The sequence below is a fragment of the Lithobates pipiens genome, unplaced genomic scaffold (assembly GCF_037356315.1).
Source record: "Lithobates pipiens isolate NorthernLeopardFrog02 unplaced genomic scaffold, aLitPip1_a1.2 Scaffold_16, whole genome shotgun sequence".
Taxonomy (NCBI): Eukaryota; Metazoa; Chordata; class Amphibia; order Anura; family Ranidae; genus Lithobates; species Lithobates pipiens.
This window is the reverse complement of record NW_027507748.1, coordinates 44510880-44527188: the sequence shown is the minus strand read 5'-3', so window position 1 is coordinate 44527188 and position 16309 is coordinate 44510880. Positions and strand designations below refer to the sequence as shown.

General features: G+C 42.1%; 1 protein-coding gene across 9 annotated transcripts in view; it reads right to left on the bottom strand.

Annotated features, from left to right (window-relative positions):
- The window catches only part of LOC143981748 (uncharacterized), a 91392-nt gene that overhangs the window by 6752 nt on the left and 68331 nt on the right, over nt 1-16309 (bottom strand). For 6 of the 9 annotated variants that reach the window (XM_077479807.1, XM_077479809.1, XM_077479815.1 and 3 more), the window contains 5 exons: nt 14245-14388; nt 12660-12803; nt 11860-12003; nt 5885-6028; nt 4776-4919 (listed from right to left, as the gene is read on the bottom strand). In XM_077479807.1, the coding sequence (XP_077335933.1) occupies nt 4776-4919; nt 5885-6028; nt 11860-12003; nt 12660-12803; nt 14245-14388 (720 nt within the window). The remainder of the gene's footprint in view (nt 1-4775; nt 4920-5884; nt 6029-11859; nt 12004-12659; nt 12804-14244; nt 14389-16309) is intronic. The other 3 variants (XM_077479811.1, XM_077479812.1, XM_077479816.1) reach the window with 3 other exon arrangements.

The following is a 16309-nucleotide window of genomic DNA, read 5'->3' as shown; positions in this document are numbered from 1 at the left end:
AGTTCTACAAGCAAGTTTGTGCTGGAGGTAGAGTAGGAAAAGTGTGTATATACCGGTGGTATACAGTATATAGTTTCAGTCCCTAATTTCTTATCTGCAATCAACTGGGCATTCATAAATACCCTATTCCCATCCAATGTAAATCCCCTCAATAAAAACAACAAAAAAAAGTACAAGGACTATTTCTTGGCCATTGGATGTCTGGGAATTCCTGTACCTGGCTGTGCAGGGTGAGACACGGACCACAATTTATCAGTAGCCCCTACGGCGTACCACTGCACTTCCCATTTAGTAGGGCACCTTGTTCAGGGCTGTCTGGTGTGGGAGCTGTGCAGAGAGGAATGGTGTACTATGTAATATGTTTTGCCATCCACATGCATCTCCAACGGGACCCCTTACTTAGAGCAGCCACAGCAATGGACTTTATGTTTCCTAACTTTTCAGGTATTAACAGCACCACAAATTAGTAGCACCACTTTGCAACCGTACAGCCAAAAATTTGCACAGCCAATAGGGTGTATTATGTTCTATGCAACCATGAAAATGAAGTAGATGTACTCATGTGCTACCTCGAGTATACTTTATTCAATATTCATATTCCGTAAACAGAGTTTTGTTAAAGAAGTTGTCTTTATCATTTACCAGGAAGAGAGAATCATGAAGTATAGTGATTAGGGATGGCCGAACTGTTCGCTCGACGGTCGTTTCGCAGTGAATTTTGCGTGTTCGCAATTCGCCCGATCGGCGGACTATTGCCGCTGTTCGCCCAGCGGACATATGTGTTTACAATGTGAAAGAACTTTGACCCATGATGACACATCCTTATAAATAGACCTGATCTGGCGGCCATTTTACATTCTGTCTTATTTCAGTGTAGGGACAGGATGCTGTGTGGAGCAGGGAGAGACTGTAGTGACACAAATTGCTAGCTATTAGGTTCACAAAAGTCCTTTTAAGGACTGGTATGGTATAGGTGTAGTACAGTATATAGGGTTGAGTGCACTGCTGTGCTGGTGATTGCAGCAGCCTGTCTTTTGTCAGTGCAGGGAGGGACAGGACGCTGTGTGCAGCAGGGACAGTCCGTTTAATCACTAGCTATTACTTTTAGGTCCACAAAGGTCCTTTTAAGGACTGGTATAGGTGTACAGTATATAGGGTTGTACACGTATAACATACTTTCTTCCAAATATAGAAAGAATATTATACTTGACTGCTGCCCTATTCTGCAGCAGTCCTTTATCAGTGTAGGGACTGAGGTACAGTCTGAAAATCACTAGCTACTTGGTCCACAAAGGTCCTTGTAAGGACTGTGTAAAATGGACCCTCGCGCCACAAAGTGCTAAACGTGAAATAAATCTAAGTACATGAAAATAAAAAATATAACAATATATAATAACCAGTGGAGTGAAAAAAGTCCAAGTGCTGCTAAATAATACAAAAATGCAGCGGGACAAAAATAGTAAACACAAACTATCACATCAAATAAATAAATATAGAGTCCTGCGCAAATCGTGCCACTGAAAAAATGGATGAAGAATATAAATATAAAAAATATAAAAAAACAAGAGTCAATAATAAATCATATACATAAACACACCGATGAGTGAAAGTATATGGTGAAAAACCAGAAAAAGAACGGGACCCAATGTTCCAAAATATATAAATCCAGGCTCTCAGAACTCTCACCTCAAGATGGAATAATCAGGCAAAATGAAGATAATCCCAAAATAAACTTCTCCTTTACTTCTCTGTGTATGGTGACCAAGGAATTATAGATGAAGCAGGTAATATACACTTCTGCCACTAGAGGGCCATTTCCACCTCTTGTATGTATTACTGCAGCTGTAACCTCTTATTTCCGTGGTATAAAACTTAAAAAGAACACAGAGGGGAGGAGAGGAGGGAGAGAGAGAGGGGACTCCAATAGTGTAGTGGTTTCAAAAACTGAACAAGTTTATTTAAGAGAAAGCAAAATAGACTCTCACATTTAAAAAGAAATAGTCAAACAGATAGAGATCTGGCGTGTACCGCCAGTCTTACGCTACTTCCGGTTTGTCCTACGGCCACTCCCTACGCGTTACGTCATACCACGTGACTTCTTCATGGGAAGTCACGTGGTATGACGTAACGCGTAGGGAGTGGCCGTAGGACAAACCGGAAGTAGCGTAAGACTGGCGGTACACGCCAGATCTCTATCTGTTTGACTATTTCTTTTTAAATGTGAGAGTCTATTTTGCTTTCTCTTAAATAAACTTGTTCAGTTTTTGAAACCACTACACTATTGGAGTCCCCTCTCTCTCTCCCTCCTCTCCTCCCCTCTGTGTTCTTTTTAAGTTTTATACCACGGAAATAAGAGGTTACAGCTGCAGTAATACATACAAGAGGTGGAAATGGCCCTCTAGTGGCAGAAGTGTATATTACCTGCTTCATCTATAATTCCTTGGTCACCATACACAGAGAAGTAAAGGAGAAGTTTATTTTGGGATTATCTTCATTTTGCCTGATTATTCCATCTTGAGGTGAGAGTTCTGAGAGCCTGGATTTATATATTTTGGAACATTGGGTCCCGTTCTTTCTCTGGTTTTTCACCATATACTTTCACTCATCGGTGTGTTTATGTATATGATTTATTATTGACTCTTGTTTTTTTATATTTTTTATATTTATATTCTTCATCCATTTTTTCAGTGGCACGATTTGCGCAGGACTCTATATTTATTTATTTCCTTGTAAGGACTGCTATAGGTGTACAATATATAGGGTTGTGGTGCACTGCTGCAGATTGCTGCCCTATTCTGCAGCAGTCCTTTATCAGTGTAGGGACTGAGGTACAGTCTGCAAATAACTAGCTACTTGGTCCACAAAGGTCCTTGTAAGGACTGCTATAGGTGTACAATATATAGGGTTGTGGTGCACTGCTGCAGATTGCTGCCCTATTCACGTTGCTGGTGTCAGTGCACTCTATCACGGTGCTGGTGTCAGTGCTCTATATCACGGTGCTGGTGTCAGTGCTCTATATCACGGTGCTGGTGTCAGTGCTCTATATCTCGGTGCTGGTGTCAGTGCACTCTTATCATGGTGCTGGTGTCAGTGCTCTATATCACGGTGCTGGTGATCATCTCCTGCACCCTCGTCATAGCCTACGCTGACCTTTCCTCTCCTCCATTGCCTTCATGCGCTCCTGAGTCCTGAATTGTCAAAATTTCACACATAAAAAAAGAATGCTTATAGTTGTTGATCCCAGATTCACGTCATACATGTGTTATGTCAGTGGCCATATGGCGGGACTATGTGTGCACAGCTAGTAAGTATTTTGTGGCTGGAAATATGACCTGGAGATTTTTAAAGTTCGCCTGCCATTGAAGTCAATGGGGCCCGCCGCAAACTTTGCGGTTCGCGAACTTTCGGCCGTGTTCGCGGTCCGCGCTCGCGAAACGTCCCGTCGGAAGTTCGTCCATCACTAATCTCAAGTATACTTTATTCATATTCAGTAAACAGAGTTTTGTTAAAGAAGTTGTCTTTATCATTTACCAGGAAGAGAGAATCATGAAGTATAGTGATGTGTATGTAGCACACTCCTGAAAGACTCACTGAAAAAACAACCCTCTGAGTAGAATTTGGAGCAGGGACTCCAAATGTTACAGCTTAAACCTCTCTGACACACCCCTGACAATGAGTAGACAACACCAAATTGAGTGAACTGTGGTTCTATTAACATTAAACAGCTTGAACAACTTTAGCACTACTCCAGTAGGAGCTGCTGGTAATTTTGGGTTTCTCTAGCCCTGGGTGAGGCCTCACCCCGCTAACACCCCCAGAATACCTTACCTGGGAACTCCCAGTGGGCGTGTAAAGACTGCAGACACTGTTTAAAGAAATAAGCAGGCTTTATTGGTAGACCAGGATAGGAGGGCCTGGAGCTAAGAGGAACAAATCAAGTGAAGGGCTGGCATGACAGGGTGGAAGGGGAACCAGACACCACAGAGTTAACGTGTTCGAAGGGAGAGGTGTGATATTTATAAATTTTCTGTCTGTATTAAACATATTTTTATTATCAATCATTTGTTATCTATTATCAAGTACCGAGATAGTCCATATGATTTTTTAGGTGTGGACGTATATGGGTCAGCGTTAGCAACTGCCCCTGCACCTCCACTTTCCAAATTTTCCTAATGGTGGAACATGATAGAATGGTACATTGTAAAGATCTGAGTCAAGGTGGTGGAATTAAGTATTTACTAAGTGTTACTTTCTTAAAATGCTACAAAGTCATGTGCACACAGACAGGTAGGAACAGACCATGTCCACAGCTGAAGTAGTGAAGAAGACACAGTCCTTCAGGAAGGGTTTGATGCTGTAAGTGCATTGTGTCATGAAGGCTGAAAGTTTACATGGTAAACGGCTACCTCCCTTGGCTGTATCTGCACATTATAGGCACTTTGACGTCTATGGGAACATGGAAGATGGAAGTAGATTAGCCCCATCGAGGTGGAGCTGTAATGTGCAGACGTGACCAGGAAACCTTTCACCATTGCTGTCCAGTTCTCTCATCACCAACTCCTATGCTCAGGACTTCTTCAAGGCCCCCCTCTTCTACTGGAACTTCCTACCCAAATCTCTCCGGCTATGTCCTACTCCACCTTTAGGTGATCTCTGAAAACTCACCTCTTTAGAGAAGCCTATCCGGCCTCAGAGCTGAATTTTATTTTCTACATCAACTGTATTACTTGCTCTTCTGTTTTAGATTGTAAGTACTGTATAGGAATAACTCTTACTGTAGGTTTTGGAGAAGAAGCACCATTTGACCCCGGGAATAGATTGGTCAAAGCAGCATCCTCTAGAATGGCATTCTTCAGAACTAATTCCTGGATATCCGCAGTCTGTTCTGTCAGCCGGACTCACCGAGCACTGAACCTTATCTATGAAGGAAAATTGAAGATAATATTTTTGAAATAGCAATAAATAATGTTTACAGGCTGCACATTAAAGTTGTTTGGGGTTTATGAGGAATTCCTTTTCCGAACCACACGTCTTAAATAGTAAGTACACTTTCAGACAAAGTGTACTTTTTGCCCCCTTGACTGAACCTAAACAATCCCACCCTTACTATGATTGGATCCAATGAGCATGGACACAAGAGTTGTTTTACATTCAGCAATGACAGACTCCCTCTTCTGGCCGCACCTGCACATTACAAGCTCTTGGACTTGTATAGAACCATCTCCTGGCTGGGAGATAGACATAGACAAGCTTCATAGAGATAGTGCTGAATTGTGCAGGCGTGACCAAGAAAGGGAGCCTTTCACTGTTGAATATAAACAAACAATGGAGGTTGCAGCTACTGGGTCATGGTACGTAGGGTAGGATCCTTTAGGTTAGGGGAGATTCAAAAGAATAAGTGCACTTATTCTTGAAGTCTGAAGCCCAGGCAGTTAAAGTATTTTATTTGACAAAGGATTTGTATTTCTGTCCATCCAATCCCAAGATCTACACAGCTCTGCCCAATGCACAGCTGTATCTAGCAATAAGGAGGACCTGATTTTTTTTCTGCTGCAGTTCAGTAACCCCCTCCCCCAGTGACTGGACAGTAGAAGGAGAAGCATTGGACTGATGATATTATCTTTGTCACTCTGCACACTCCTCCTATCAGCATGTTCCTTGTTAGCACATGACCACTTTAGCCTATATGACTGGCTCTTTGGGTTGCTTCTTTCTCTGCCAGTCTGAGCTCTGCTACATAAGGGACTGAGAGATGCTAATATCAAGTCGAATTCGGGTCCTTACACTGTTTGTTATTGTAAAGTGCTGCAAAAACTGTTGGCACTATAAAAATTGTGTATTATAAGAATATTAATGGAAATGATAGTATAGGAAAAACCCTTACTGTAGTCGTTGGAGCGGAAGCACCATTTAACCCCGGGAATGGATGGGTCAAAGCAGCATCCCCTGGATTGGCATTCCACAGAACTAATTCCTGGATATCCGCACTCTATTCTATCAGCCGGACTCACTGAGCACTGAGCCTTATCTATGAAGAATAATTGAAAAATATTATTTTTTAAATAGCAATTAATAATTTTTACAGGCTGCATATGTTGTTGGCGCTGATGAGGAACTATGAGGACATTTTCCTGGAAATGTGTGACTTAAAAATAAATACACTTTTAGCCTTTTTTCCCTGACCTAAACTATCCCACCTTCACTCACTGAGATCTACAAGAATGCATGTAAGAAGGTACTTGGTAGAATGTTGTTGATGCTAAGCTGCATTTTCATAAGTTTACCTTTAAGTCTTGGTTGGTGCATGTAGGGGGTTAATATGTTTTGTTACATGGCTTCCCCTGTTTGAATGTCACTTCCCGTTTAGTAGAGCTTATGTACAACCCTCTAGCGCTAGAAGTGTAAATAGTTTTTTTTCTAGTGCAGGTATATTTTTGCAACAGTGTTAATATTTACATCAAATTTTGATTTAGTATTAGTTATAGTCTTTTGACTAAAATGCCATTTTAGTTTTAGTCATATTTTAGTGTTTTGACTAAAATGCCATTTTAGTTTAAGTCGTATTTTTTTTAAACTTTAAATTTGTATTAAAGTATCAAAATTGATATATATAACAAGTACTTTTGGTACATATTCAGTTAGATATAAGAACAGAAAAATATATGAATATAATGTTTAAGCATTAAGACCTACATTCAAATTAGGTCAATAGATTAATATTGGCATATGTTCTCACTGTTAGGAACAATAAGGACCTATTGACCCCAATGGGACCATACTGTCAATAGGAATAGTTCCTTATAGTATAGTGGGGAGGGGAAGGTAGGAAGTGGGAGCTACGTTCTTGATTCTTCAAGTAAAGAGAACATTTCAACGCTTGTTGAAATCTTTAAGAAATGTTGGTGCCTGGGGTGTAACAGCCAGACTTTCCAGATATTTTTGAATTTGCTGGTGTTGAAATTCTTGTGAGCTAACATAAATTCATCATGAGCCTGTGTATTAGGTCTCAAAATTACATCAGTAAGATTGGAAGCAGTGTTGGATTTCCAAAGCTTGGCTATGGTAAGCCTAGCTGCTATTAAGACATTGGCAACAACCGTTCAGGTCAGAGGATAGATGTCATGATTAATTCCCAATAGGGTTATTGCAGGAGTGAGTGGAATTGGGTTACCCGTAATGCCACATTCACACGACCGGACTTTTTGACAGCAAAGGTCGGATGGAACGAGTCCGTTGGACAATTCGATCGTGTGTGGGCTCCATCGGGTCTTTGCTTGCCAAAAATCTGGCGGACTTTAGAAATAGAACATGTTTTAAATTTTTCCACCGGAACTCCGCCGGACTGAGAAATCCGTTCGTGTGTATGCTAGTCCGACGGACAAAAACCGACGCTAGTGTAGCTATTGGCTACCGGCTATGAACTTCCTCATTCTAGTCCAGTCGTACGTCATCACCTTCGAATCTGTTGGACTTTGGTGTGATTGTGTGTGGCCAAGTCCATTCATTCAGAAAGTCCATCGGAACTCCGCCGAAAGTCCGTCGGAAAGACCATCGGACCTGGTCCCTCGAAAAGTCCGGTCGTGTGTACGCGGTATTAGGGATGCAATAAAGGATGAAATTGCATTCCAGAAGCTGGAAAGATTTTAGCAATTCCAAAATGTATGGTACAGTGTACCCAATTGGTGGTCACATCTCCAACAAATGGGTGAGGAGGATGGGTATATTTGGAAAGTTTGTAAGGTGTCAAGTACCAGCGATTTAATATTTTTTGGGAGTTTTCTGAGTGTTCAATGTAAGATGTTGGGAGTCATTTATTTTGATGGCTGTTTGCCATGACCTCCAAGAGAAAGTTTGGCTTAATTCTTTTTCCCATTTGACCATGTTAGTGCTTTTCTCGTTTATAGGAAATGAGGACATCAAATTATAAAAAAAAGATCTACCTTTAGTATTTAACCTGTTCTTTGACAAAAGAAATTGCCAGCTTTTTGCAGGAAGAACTAATTTACCATTAGGATTGAAGTGTTTTAATCTCCCAATCTGTTTTGTTTGTTACTATAATCTTATTTTTATCAGGTAGTGTAGAATAGAAGTTGAATCCTTGTGTAATAAAGGGGTTGACAGTTTGTTTTTTTGTATTTTTTTTGAAGATCATCTTGAATTTGGGTTAGGAGTTAGTTTGGAGGTTGGGTAGGACAGTTGGACTCCTAGGTATGAGATAGATGGCTCGTCCCAATTATACTTGTGGTTGAAGCTTAGGAGGTCAAACGTTTTTGGTGGGATGTTCATTGGTAAGGCAAAACATTTATCGCTATTAATCTTATAATGGGAGATGGATCCAAAGTTATCTAAAGCTTGTTGAACCTTAGGCAGAGACTTTTCTGGCTTTGTCAAAGTTAAAATTATGTCATCCACGAATTAGTCAAAGATGACGGCTTTTGGCTTTAGTGCTGGGGGTAATTGGTTCTCCGAGAATGGTGAGTGGTGTGGACATCATGCCAGGGCTTTTGTTTCAGTTTGCATGGAGGAAGAGGAGTTCTGTTTTGGATCCGTTGAGTTTAAGGGAGCTCTCCGTCATCCAATCGTCGATCAATGAGAGACGGTTTTCTAGTGCCTGGTATTGGTCTTTTTTGTTGATGATGCGTAGGTAGAGTTGGATGTCATCCACATAGGATTAATAAAGTAGATCCTGGTTGCTGATGATTTTGAGGAGTGGGCAGAGATAGATGTTAAAGAGCATGGGTGACAGGGGTGCTCTGCGTATTGGTGCGACTGTGTCTGCTGTCTGTAATAATGCTGTGTTAAGGGAGTTGAGTGTGTCTTCAGTTGAGTAATTTTGTTTTAACACCGCTATTATGTTGGATAGTGTAGTTTTGAAGAGTTGTGTGAGTATAGTTTCTTCTCTGATCTTGTCCAGTGTATTGTCGTTGAGTGTGTTGGTATTTGGGAAGTGATGTTTATTTTGAATTTGATCACGTGGTGGTCAGTCCAAGGTAATGGCATGTTATCCAGTGTGTTAATATCCATGTTTGTGTCAAGATGAGGTTGAGGGTATGGCCCGAATCATTCGTGGGAGCATTTATCAGTTTCTGCAGGCCTAGTAGACATGTGCATTCATTCGAATGCATTTTTGTCCGAATTTCGGGTATTTTCGTTATCGTCTTAACAAACGATAACGAACGCGTAGAATACAAAAACCGAAAGATCCGACATAAACAAATGCTTTATTTTCATTTTCATTGTCACAACAGTTCGATATAGATCTGTGTCCAGCGAACCTGTGGTTGAATGCCCGTAACTTTAGCTCTATTAGTTCAAGATTATTCTACATAGAGAGAAAAGATTCGACACAGAGAGAAAAGATTTGACATTATAGAGACAATAGCAAAAAAGGTGCCTAACCTAACTCTATTAGTTCAACATTATTCGACATAGAGAGAAAAGATTTGACATGAAGATTCGACGAAGCAGTCACCGCGAGTGGACATTTATGGTCAAATGGTCTACCCATAGGCTATAGAAGAATTCTAATGTTGGTTGACTAGTAATAATAATAAATAAATATAATTATTACTAGTGTCACACAACATTAGAATTCTACTGTAGTTTGTAGGCGGAACATTCGACTGGAAATGTACGATTGCAGCGTCATACACTAAGACACCATAAGCCTTCAATGACAGATTCGACCTTAATTATTTCGGATTTTTGGACGAATTCATTTCCTAACGAAACAAAATAAAAATGAATTTTGGGAGTAACTAAATAAATGTATTTTTCGGATGAAAACGAAATTACAAAATTAAATATTTCAGTGTGTACATGTCTAAGGCCCAGTGCTTCCAGTTGGGTGGTGCAAGTGGTAGCGATGGAGTCCTGGGAGGAGTTTGCCTAGAGATTAAAGTCCCCAAGTAGCAGGAGATTTTTTGATTTTCAAGGTGTATGTAGAGATTTGATAAAAGGCGCAAGGAAGTGTCTTTGGTCCCGGTGGTCTGTAGTACAGTAGTATGTGAAAGGTGTCCTGGGATGCTGTTTGACATTGAAGTGTGAGTGTTTCCATGAATGGCAGTGAGCTCTGTAAAGTTGGTTTTGTGAACGTGAGGTGAGATTTGTAGATCACTGCTAGGCCGCCTCCTCTTTGACCGACTCTGTGCTCAGTTAGGATGCAGTAGTTCTCAGGCACTAACTCTGCTAGAATGGTGTTACATTCAGATGTTAACCCGCTTTCTGTGATGAAGAGACAGTCTGTGTTATGTTGATTGATAAAATCATGAATTTCATGTAATACTCCCTAGCGGCCCATAGGGGACAAGGTCATGGGGCTACAGCTGGCCTGACCTGCTCACACACAACCTGCAGAATTTGTTTACATTCAGTGGTGAATGACTTCCTCTCCTGGCTGTGCCTACATATTACAGGCCCTTGGACTTCTATGGGACTATCTTCTTACTGGGAGATAGAAGTACAGTGCCTTGAAAAAGTATTCATACTCCTTGCAATTTTCCACATTTTATCATGTTACAACCAAAAATGTAAATGTATTTTATTGTTATTTTATGTGATAGACCAAAACAAAGTGGAACATAATTGTGAAGTGGAATGAAAATGATAAATGGTTTTCAATTTTTTTTACAACTAAATATCTGAAAAGTGTGTCAATACTTTGTAGAACCACTTTGTGCTGCAATTACAACTGCAAGTCTTTTTGGGGATGTCTCTACCAACTTAGCACATCTAGAGAGGGACATTTTTGCCCATTCTTTGCAAAATAGCTCAGGCTTTGTCAGATTTGATGGAGAGTGTCTGTGAACATCAATTTTCAAGTCTTGCCACAGATTCCCTATTGGATGTAGGTCTGGACTTGGAATGGGCCATTCTAACACATGAATATGCTTTGATCTAAACCATTCCATTGTAGCTCTGCCTGTATGTTTAGGGTCAATGCCCTGCTGGAAGGTGAACCTCCACCCCAATCTCAAGTCTTTTGCAAATTCTAAAAGGTTTTCTTCTAGGATTGCCCTGTACTTGGCTCCATCCATCTTTCCATTAACTCTGACCAGCTTCCCTGTCCCTGCTGAAGAAAAGCATCCCCACAACCTGATGCTTCCACTATCATGTTTCACGGTGGGGCTGGTGTGTTCAGGGTGATGTGCAGTTTTAGTTTTCCGCCACACATAGCGTTTTGCTTTTATGCCAAAAAGTTCAATTTTGGTCTCATCTGACCAGAGCACCTTCTTCCACATGTTTTCTGTGTCCCCCACATGGCTTCTCGCAGACTGCAAAAGGGACTTCTTATGCCTTTCTTTCACCAATGTCTTTCTTCTTGCCACTTTCCATAAAGGCCAGATTTGTGAAGTGCACGACTAATAGTTGTCCTGTGGACAGATTCTCCCACTTGAGCTGTGGATCTCTGCAGCTCCTCCAGAGTTACCATGGGCCTCTTGGCTCTTCTCTGATGAATGCTCTCCTTGCCCGGCCTGTCAGTTTAGATGGACGGCCATGTCTTGGAAGGTTTGCAGTTGTGCCATATTCTTTCCATTTTTCGATGATCGATTGAACAGTGCTCTGTGAGATGATCAAAGCTTGGTGTACTTTTTTATAACCTAACCCTGCTTTAAACTTCCCCACAACTTTATCCCTGACCTGTCTGGCATGTCCCTTGGCTTTCATGATGCTGTTTGTTCACTAAGGTTGTCTAACAAACCCCATGAGGGCTTCACAGAACAGCTGTAGTTATACTGAGATTACATTACACACAGGTGGACTCTATTTAATAATTAGGTGCCTTCTGGAGGCAATTGGTTCCACTAGATTTTAGTTAGGGCTATCAGAGTAGATTACGATTATCAAAATGATCCTTACTGTACTCATTGGGGAAGAAGCACCATTTGACCCCGGGAATAGATGAGTTGAAGCAACATCCTCTGGATTGGCATTCTTCGGAACTAATTCCTGGATAGCCGCAGTCTGTTCTGTCAGCTGGACTCACCGAGCACTGAGCCGTATCTATGAAGGATAACTGAAAATATTATTTTTGAAATAGCAATAATGTTTACAGGCTGCACATAATAGTTTTCAGCGCGAAGAACTAATTTTTTAACCAAACGACATAAAGAGGAATTGCACTTTCAGACAGAGTGCACTTTTTGGCCATTTGACTAAGGGCCGGTTCACACAGCGAGGCGATGCGAGGCGACAAGTCGCCCCCGTTCTGTACAATGGAACCGTTCTGAGAGGAGCGACTCGAGTCGCTCCGACTCAGAAAAAAGGTTCCTGTACTACTTCTGGGCGACTTCGGGGGCGACTTGCATTGACTTCTATACAGAAGTCCTCTGCAAATCGCCACTGAGGTCCCCGCAGGTCGCGGCGAGGCAAGTCGGAGACGCCTCGCCGCGCCTCGCTGTGTGAACCGGACCTTAACCTAAACAATCCCACCCTCACTCATATAGCACATGACCTCTGTAGCATATATGACTGGCTCTTTGGGTTGCTTCTTCCTCTGCCAGGCTGAGCTCTGCTACATAAGGGACTGAGAGGCGAATATCAAGTTGAATTCAGGTACTTACCCTGTTTTTATTGTAGAGAGCTGCAGAAACTGTTGCCCCTATAAAAGTAGTGTATTATAATAATAATGGAAATCACAGCATAGGAAAAAGCCTTACTGTAGATCTTTTTGTGGAAGCACCATTTGACCCCGGGAATAGATGAGTCAAAGCAGCATCCTCTGGAAAGGCATTCTTTGGAACTAATTCCTGGATACCCACATTCTTTTCTGTCAGCCGGACTCACCGAGCACTGAGCATTATCTATGAAGAATTGAAAATATTTTTTTATTGAAATAGTAATTAATAATGTTTACAGGCTGCACATAGAAGTTTTTTGGCTTTTATGAGGAAGTATGAGGACATTTTCCTCCAAATGTGTGACCTAAACAATAAGTGTGTAGCACCCTCTGAGAGAGGTTCTAAGTTAAGTACATTTAGTTCTCGCTCACTATAATCAGTGTAGATGTGATTGTTTTGGTCAGTTCTGTGTTTCACTGACTGCAGGGTTGACTGTTTCCCCCTGTCTGCCTGGAAAGGTTCTGGACGATAGTGGGCTGGGAGAGTGTAAGCAGCAGCTGAATATTTATGCAGGCCTATTCAATCCCTGGGGAGAACTGCCCAGATGGTGTTGGGTGTGTGTATAAATACTCTCAATCATCTTGTTGCCGGCCGAGATCGGTTCAGGTTCACAATAAAAGTTATTGGAGAATCCCACAGTTACCCTAAATCTGAATGTGACTTTTGTGTCTGGCTGTGGGGCAACTACGATCATGAAATATAGTGATGGGTAGTTATTGTGTATCACAAAAAACTGTGAGTGAAGTTACTGTCTCTTTAACTCTCCGGGTTTAGAAGAAAAGTGAGTTCACATTTAAGGGTTGTAAAGACTGAGATATCTGGCAACAAGTGTAACCTGGTTAATTGTTGAGTAATTAGTGCACTGGAAGGACAGAAGGCAGATGACAGAGGCCTTGGTAGTGAGGAAACAGTTGATACTTTATGTTCCTCCCTTAATAACTGGGTTTCCAAATTGGAGCCCACTGGGGTGCAAGGCTTGCTGGGTGAAATATAATGCCTTCCCTATGCAGCTAATGGTGGAACATAATAACATGGTAAATTGTAAAGATCTGAGTCAAGGTAGTAGAGTTAAGTATGTTGTACTAAGTGTTGCTTTCTAAAAATGCTAAAAAGTCATGCGGACAGACAGGTAGGAACAGACCATGTCACCAGCTGGAGTAGTGAAGAGGAAGACACAGTCCTTCAGGAAGGGTTTGATGCTGTAAGTGCATTGTGGCATTAAGGCTGAACGTTTATGTGGTGAATGGCTTCCCCCCCTGGCTGAATCTGCACATTATAGGCCCTTGGACTTCTATGGGAACATCTCTTTGCTGGGAAATGGAAGTAGATTAGCCCCATTGAAGGGGAGCTGTAATGTGCAGGTTTGACCAGGAAACCTTTCACCGTTGCTGTCCAGTAATCTCATCACCAACTCCTATGCTCAAGACTTCTTCAATGCCTCTCTGTTCTACTGGAACTTCCTATCCCAATCTCTCCCACTAGCTCCTACTCCAACTTTAGGTGATCTTTAAAAACTCACCTCTTTGGGGAAGCCTAGCCTGCCTCAGAGCTGAATTTTATTTTCTACGTCAACTGTATTACTTGCTCTTCTGTTTTAGATTGTACGTATAGGAATAACTCTTACTGTAGCTTTTGGAGAAGAAGCACCATTTGACCCCGGGAATAGATGGGTCAAAGCAGCATCCTCTAGAATGGCATTCTTCAGAACTAATTCCTGGATATCCGCAGTCTGTTCTGTCAGCGGGACTCACCGAGCACTGAACCTTATCTATGAAGAATAATTGAAGATATTATTTTTGAAATAGCAATAAATAATGTTTACAGGCTGCACATAGATGTTTTTGGCTTTTATGAGGAACTATGAGGACATTTTCCTCCAAATGTGTGACCTGAAAAATAAGTGTATAGCACCGGACCCAAACAAACTCACCCTTATGCCCTGTACACACGATCAGACTTTCCGACGGAAAATGTGTGATCAGAATGTGTTGTTGGAAATTCCGATCGTGTGTGGGCTCCATCTGATTTTTCCATCTGAATTTCCGACACACAAAGTTTGAGAGCTGGATCTAAAATTTTCCGACAACAAAATCCGTTAGTTTAAATCCCGATTGTGTGTATACAAATCTGACGCACAAAGTGCCACGTATGCTCAGAATAAATTACGAGACAAAAGCTATTGGCTACTGGCTATTAAACGTACTCTTTATAGTCCCGTCGTATGTGCTATACGTAACTTTGTTCTTGACGATTGGAATTTCTGACAACTTTGTGCGACCGTGTGTATGCAAGACAAGTTTGAGCCAACATCCATCGGAAAAAATCTGACGGATTCTGTTGTCTGAATGTCCTATCGTGTGTACATGGCATTACTCAGATTAGATCCAATGAGCATGGGCACCAGAGTTGGTTTACATTAAGCGATGATAGGCTCCCTCTTCTGGCCGCACCTGCACATTACAAGCTCTTGGACTTCTATGGAACCGTCTCCTGGCTGGGAGATGGACATAGACAAGTTTCATAGAAGTAGTGCTGAATTGTGCAGGCACGACAAAGAAAGGTAGCCTTTCGCTGTTGAATGTAAACAAACAATGGAGGTCGCAGCTATTGGGTCAAGGTAAGTAGGGTAGGATCCTTTAGGTCAGGGGAAAGTTATAAGAATTAGTGCACTTATTCTTGAAGTCTGAAGCCCAGGCAGTTAAATAAAGAAGGGTTTGTATTTCTGTCCATCCAGTCCCAAGAGCTGTATGTAGCAATAAAGAGGACCTGATTTTTCTCTGCTCCAATTCAGTAACTCCCTCCCCAAGTGACTGGACAGTAGAAGGAGAAGCAGCAGACTTATGAGATTATCTCTCTTTCACTCTGCACACTCCTTCTATCAACATGTTCCTCGTTAGCACATGACCAGTGATGTAAGTAACTCAGTTAAAATAAACAGAGTTACTTAATACAGTTACTTTATAGGGTAACTGATTACTCTTCCCCTCATGGTAACGTCGTTCCCATTACTTGGGCGGCATTAACGCAATTACATCTACCGCCCGGGACCAGGTAGACGGGACAAGAAAAGGAAGTGAATGTCGCTGCCTCCATCGGCGAGATTGACACCTCGCTATCCCCGTCACCTGGTATGAATTTGCTATCCGTGCATGCAGCTCGGCCGGTATGGAAAGGTGGTGGGGATGAGCGAGCACCCCCCCTCCTGAACCGTACCAGGCCACATGCCCTCAACATGGGGGGTGCTTTGGGGAAGGGGGGCCCTGCGGCCCCTTCACCCCAAAGCACCTTGCCCCCATGTTGATGACCACTGTGACATCATAAGGTGCGGGGTCATCATGTGACATCACCCGGTGACCCTGCCACTTATGCCTATATTAGTCGCCGCACAACGCGTCCCTGCCATTATGGCCGGAGAGAATGTCACGTCAACATCGAAAGGAAGAAGAAAAATAATAATAAGAAGGCGATGACAAGGGAGAAGACCGGGCCAACGCTAGTAAAAGAACTGTAAGAAGATAGTGGAGACCCGGCAGAAGAAGCGAAGAGCGGGACAAGACCCCCGAAGGCGGAAGAAGACCCCCGGACGGCGGCGGCGACGAAGGAGAAAGCCGGGCTCCTCTGCTAGTAAAAGAACTGTAAGAAGATAGTGGAGGCCCGGCAGAAGAAGCGAAGAGTGGGACAAGACCCCC